General features: G+C 38.6%; 1 protein-coding gene across 2 annotated transcripts; it reads right to left on the reverse strand.

Annotated features, from left to right (window-relative positions):
• Nucleotides 1–400: 400 nt before the first annotated feature.
• On the reverse strand, nt 401–3,496 carry neto1 (neuropilin (NRP) and tolloid (TLL)-like 1). 2 transcript variants are annotated; one of them, XM_036130710.1, is made up of 5 exons: nt 2,930–3,496; nt 2,727–2,812; nt 2,063–2,122; nt 1,815–1,949; nt 401–678 (listed from the first exon to the last, which is right to left on the reverse strand). In XM_036130710.1, exons 2-5 carry the CDS (start codon nt 2,752–2,754, stop codon nt 416–418), a joined length of 486 nt encoding a protein of 161 aa, XP_035986603.1. In that variant the 5' UTR covers nt 2,755–2,812; nt 2,930–3,496; the 3' UTR covers nt 401–415. The 2 variants fall into 2 exon arrangements, with proteins under 2 accessions (XP_035986603.1, XP_035986602.1); XM_036130709.1 differs by having other exon boundaries at nt 2,727–3,496.
• Between the last annotated feature and the right edge of the window lie 2,792 nt (nt 3,497–6,288).

Here is a 6,288-nt window from a genome sequence, read left to right on the forward strand (position 1 = left end):
GAAACCAAGAGAATCCCACCGATCTGAGGCAAGATTGACAACCCTGTTGTCTCTTTCCTCCTTTACATCAGACACATACTTTGCCAATTAAGGAAACAACGGTGGAACATGACACAAAAATGTAAATGGAGAGTTGAGGCTATGTTGGTGCTTTCTTTAAACGGAGGAGTGGTGCCACTGCTCTAAACCACTGCCAAAAAAAGGGGAGGAAAGTACCAGGAAAATGACCAACCTGCCAATGACAAACCTATTGTCAATGGTTGGCAATGAAGGATAGGCAATGAGTCTCCCAAAAGATCACGATAAGCAACAAAGGGACTTAGTTCTAACTAAGGGATGCTTGTCTTTCCTTTGTAGTCTATGAAATATACACAAGCAGCAAAACCGTTATGAACAACAACATTTTGTTTTTTTTTTAAATAAACGTACCTGCAGTGAAGTTGTAACTTGCTGAAAATCCCACCCCTTCCAGTTCTCCATCTGTCACAAATTTTATCCACAGGTATCGGCCACTACTCCTGATATCTGGCGGGCTGTGCTGACCGCAGTAACGCCCAAGCATCGGGGAGAAGCCAAATGGTCCATCGCGGACCTCAATGTTGTCAAATTTACATTCCCAAGATGACTCGATTGAATAATTGTCCTCAAAGTGTAGATCGATGCACTGTCTTGGAGGAGCTGGAAGGCATATTTGAAAGTAATTAGCACAAAGCTACACTTCATACAGTAAGGTCAATATTGTCATTGATTCAAAATAATAATAAAAATAATACATTTAATTTTAGACAGCTTTCAGATCAATCAATGGCCAAATACAATAAGAGACACACTATTCTACTTGTTTAAGTAGCATGGCTTGGCATTCAATACAGAGGAGTAATGAAATGTAATTCCTTGCAATATAGAAAAAACAACAATGTTTATTCTCAAAGTTAAGTCTGTCTCAGGATGCTGTATTCAGGCAAGCTATTATTATTTTCCCTGAATATAATATATATATAATGATTAGTACTTTAACATCAGCAGCCTGTATCAATGTTTGAGACGCTTATCTGAATGAAGCATTAGGGAAGTAGTTGCCATACTGTACTGGTGGCGTCAGCAAATAAAGTCTCCTCACCCAGCTGACTGACAACACTCAGCTACAAAAACATTGAAGAAATCCTCAGCACTCTCGTTCATTGTGTGGCAGTATTTTGGGTTGTTGGTAGAACACAAAACAGTGAGAATATACAAATAATTGTATTAACAAAGGGAATAGACTCAACTGGCTAACCATTGGCAACCACAATGCTCATGCTGGTATCTGCTATTAGTGCTAAACTAAAGGTCCATTTTACAGTTATTTCTAAGAATCTAGTCTAGATTAAATCATCTTCAGTTCAAAATCTAGACTTTTTTAGACTGATCAACCCTGAATTGGATGATGCTTTACAGCATTCTATACTTTTTGGGCATCCGGACCAATTTAAAATTTGCCATTTATCAAGTTTCACTTGTTGAACAAAAAATAAATAAAAAAATACATTGCTTACAGATTTGTGTAATTTGGAAAACCTTTGCTATAGATGTGAAAACAAAAAAAAATGGTAATTATAAATATCGCTGAAATTGTGTCTCATCTTGTCTTGAAGTCAGTATGATGCATCATCTCGTTACACGCTCTCTAATGAGCAATAATATCATATCATTATTAGATTGCCTCATAATGAAAACCATAGAAGTCCTCTATCTGGGGAGGGGGGAACCTTTAAGACACCTGATTTTTTTTTTTTTTTCAGTTTTCTGTGTTTGTGTTTAATGGTCCTACTCACCTTCAAGGATATAAACACACTCTGTGTTCGGGGGGTATTTGTTTGGGTAATTGGGAGAGGTGAAGAGCCCCCCTTCTGCTTCTTTTACCCACGCTCCACACTGACCTGCAGGCTTCACTCCAGAATTGTTTTTCCCTAAAACGAGGTTCATACAAAAAAATATTAATCAGCTGTAAATGAAGCTTTACAAAGACCAAATTTACAGGGTAAAAAAAAAAAAAAGTAGACACTTTTGATGTTGAGATTACCTGTAGCTGTATCCTTTTTTGTTGCCCCAGACAACCCGAGTATGAGTAGACTTGCCACAACTGTAAGATCAGAAAGAGGAATACATATTTTATTGTTTGGCTCCCTTTTTTTTCTCTCCTTTTTGAGGTTTGAGTCAGCACGGTTCAGATTCCTGAGACTGGCTCACATCAGCACTATGAACATTTCAACATTTTTCTTCACTGCACCCTCTTGGAAACACCCAAAAGATAAAGGATCTTTCCAAACATAACCAACAGACAGCTTTGCCATATGTTTGAAAATATGACAGCGTTACTCCTCTGTGTTACTTTTCTCGCTAAAAACAAAATTTAAAACATGCAAATCATTTTTTTGTCTTACAAATTCATAAATGGAACTTGTTTAGTTTAGAATGCTGGATATTTAAGTTATTTAAAATCACACACTTTAAGAACTTGTTATGACCTTCAGCTGTGAATTTGCAGGTTGAAAAAAAATGCAGCTTAATCACTATTATAATTTACTGTTAAATTAATTCTGCTTGATTTGTTGCTTGGATGTTTAATGCTCCCTTTCAATTGCTTCAAGGGGTCATTGGAGTTTGCGTCTGCAAGAGGCTTTAAGGCAAACAATAAGACATATACTAAGTAAGTGTGTTTCAGTTAGGGAGTAAGAATGCCTTACCGTGAAGGAAGCTGTGCCCATGTACCATGTCTGTTTCTTTCACAAACAGCTTCAGACTCAACTAATTCCATTTAGATTTAGAAATACTTGAAGAAGAAAAACAAAAAGACGAAGATGTGAGAGCTCTTTTGTGCTAATTCACGCAACCTTTTACAAGAAGAAGAAATCACCTCTTATATCTGTTTAGTGGCGGGGAAACTCACAAGAATTAATCACCAGTTTCATACAAAACCAAAAACAGTTCCGATTTCCATCCAAACGTTTCTAATGCCCCTTGGTGCGTTTGATGCACTGAAAGGATTAATAGTCCCTTCATCAGCCCTTCTCTAATCGCTCCACCTTTGCGATCTTCTTTGGGAGGGGGGGAAAAAAGCCTCGTTTTGTCCTTTTTGGTCCCTTTATCAGGAGCGGGAATCCTTCAGAAGCGCCCCAGACCGCGCAACACTCATCTCTGCGGCGTTTGCTTTAGTCTTCCGGGGTGCGTAAAATTTCTCCAGAAGATAGAAAAGCGATGAACGCGTAGTATAGCCTACATATTACGTGCAATTCCTCCTGTTTTTATTTTCCTCAGAAGGCTCTCAGTGGTGATCTGAGTGCGCCTCTCTGCCTTGGCTTCTGTCAATTGAAGAGTCAGCAGGGGCAAATGCGTAATCTCTCTCCTCCTTTCGTCTCTTTCCTTTCCTTCGTTTGGCAACGACTGTTTAAAGGTCCAATGCGACTCGGTCATCACGCGCCTTTCCACGCGCGCGTGGTGAACTTCAGGATGTGGGATCAGCTAAACGCACAAAGACGCCACGGGAAAAAAAAAAAAAAAAACTAACACAAAAACAACAATAATGCAAGCGCTGCAGAGCTGAGCCCTGAATGAAACCACCACCAACAACAACAAAAAATCGTTATTATTATTATTATTATTATTATTATTATTATTATTATTATTATTATTATTATTATTATGTAAATATAATAAAACCGGATGCGGAGCTGGTTACTGTAGCACAAAATATTTCTCATTGAAAAATTCATTTCTAACAACTCATTCTTCACATCAAAGCGGAAACAGGGGCATTTCAGGAAATCAGAATATCAAAGAAGACCAAATAGATGTCTTTGATGAAGAAATAAGATATAAAGCTAATGACGACATAAAGTCTTAAACATATACCTGTAAGCATTTATTGCGGAGAGTGTAACATTTTAACCATTATTTCAGTGATTTTTGATCATTATATCTTACAGCTAATGAAAACATAGAAGTGTCATCCGACAAATGGAACATTTTTAGAAGAACTTTAAAAATTTAAATGTATTAATAGAAATTTCAGCCTACATAAAGGTAAGGACAGCATATGCACTTTATACTTGGTCAGGGCTTCTTTTGCATGAACTACTGGATCACTGCGGCGTGGCATGGTGGAGGCAATGGCAGTGTTGAGCTCTAAAAGAAGCCCAGGTTACAGTGACAGCAGGCTTTACCTTGTGTACATTGTTGGGTCTGGTGTTTCTGAGCTTCATCTTGACAATAAACCAAAGTTCCTCTGGTTGGTTTAGCGCAGCCCAATTTGCTAGCAAATACAAGCACAGTGATAATGTGGACATTAAAGCAGGTATAGCTTTGTCTGGGTGACAGGTGTCAAGTCCTGCTGTAAAATAAAATTAGCAGTCAGCAGAGGGAGCTTGTCAGCAGAGGAAAGCATGTGCTTTTAAATTTCCATGTAGACGGCTGCTCTGACTTTGGATTTGATAAAACACAGCGGAGCAACAACAGCAGGTGAAATGGCACCTCATGTCATCTCTGACTGGGAAACCTACAGGCGAGATTCAGTTGAAAACAGACCTCAAAGCACTTAGCGGTAGTCCAAGCCTTCTCGCCTTCGTCAGAATAATATGCGACTAACGTTTTAGGTGTTTAGGTGCATGTTAACACAAGGAATGCAACAGCTGTTGCCCATGTCCTGGACATGTCTTAGTTTGGTGTCTCTTAAAGCTCTGATTCCTGCCGCACTCCATGCATTTTTACTCTACACCAGCCTTTTGCACAGGCTTTACAGTCCTCATACAGCTGTTGCTTGAGCACATTTTTCCACCACACTTTTCCCTTCCAGTCAACTTTCCTTTACTCTGCTTGGATACACTGATTCTCTGAAAAAGCGCCTGATTTAGGGTTAGAATGTTGCGGGTCCAATTCCAGCTTCTTTCCCCACCGCAGGTAAATAAGCTGTAGGGGAAGGCACTTAGCCCTAAGTTGCTATCTGATCTGGGTTACGGTGGAGGAATGTGTGCATGGTCATGAGCTTGGTCAATGTAAAAGCTCTTTTTGTTTAGGATTTTTAAGAGAGCTGGTCTAAATTGGTCCAGATGCCAAAAAAGTGAAATAGCCCTTACCAAACTGCTTGCAAAGTAAACTTTAGTTGTTTAGGATTTCTGGAAAATGCAGATAACCAAACACAACTATATGCTAATACTTTGTCCCCATTACCCCAAAGTCTTATAAAAAGTACTGTAAAACTCTAAAAACATGACTAAATCGGGAGTTTTTAAATGGAAATATTGGAAAATCTGCATGTTCTGTGTTTTGAAGTACAGCTTCCATAAGCAACCAGGAGCCACACACAGATATTTCATTTATCAGAGCAGTCCAAATATGTCTGTTCATTTTGTCAATACAGCCTCTTTGGGATGTGTCATAAAACATTTAACTGTTCTTAAACTCTGCAGCAACTCAGCTCTGGCTTTGCATGAATGGTTCCCTTTTCCATGTTTCCAATCTTTACATTAAAACAATGAGATTAATGATGATAGACAAGAAACCTCACTTTATTTTCTATAATCTCAAACTGGTGAGATTACTTTCCTGAGGCGTTGATGTCAGAATGTACCTATACGCTTCTCTACTGAAAGTGCAGACACTCTTCCACCTGATGACAAAGCTGATCAGAGGGTGTGCAGGGACAACTCAGGGGCTCGAGCTCCCAAAAATAGTCTTGGCACTCAGGAGACAATATCCATCTTCTGATACTCCTGCTGCAGAGGCAGCATTGGCCCCAGTCTCTCTTTGCACATACTGCTTGGCTTTCCCTCACCAATTCTGATCAGCTTGGTCAGTGGATGTTTATGTGCAACAACTTTGTCCGCCTAATTTCTTGTGCCATTTTTGTAAAAAATATAAACTGGTATTTAGTATTATGCAGCCTACAGAAGAAATAAAAGCCTCAAGCATTTTGTAGTTCAGGCTGAGGTGAAGCCTTTAATTGAACCTCAAACCAGAGGCTTAAGTGATTTCTTTAAACACTTACATTGGGTACAAAATAAGCTTAATAAAACAGTTTTCCCATTGAACATACTGGAAACCCAAAAAGTAAAAATGTATATTTAATTACCTGTAAAACATGTGGAATCAGTTGTGTGTATCAAAACCATTTTGACATCTTTCACAAAGCATAGATATAATATGCTTGTTAATGTCTAATATTTTTAAAACAAAAGAATGCACAAACTCCATTACACTACACATCCCATAAACTAGCATAACTCCTGCCCAAGAGATTTGCATTTTATAGAA

Source organism: Fundulus heteroclitus, unplaced genomic scaffold (genome assembly GCF_011125445.2).
Source record: "Fundulus heteroclitus isolate FHET01 unplaced genomic scaffold, MU-UCD_Fhet_4.1 scaffold_376, whole genome shotgun sequence".
In the NCBI taxonomy this organism is placed as follows: Eukaryota; Metazoa; Chordata; class Actinopteri; order Cyprinodontiformes; family Fundulidae; genus Fundulus; species Fundulus heteroclitus.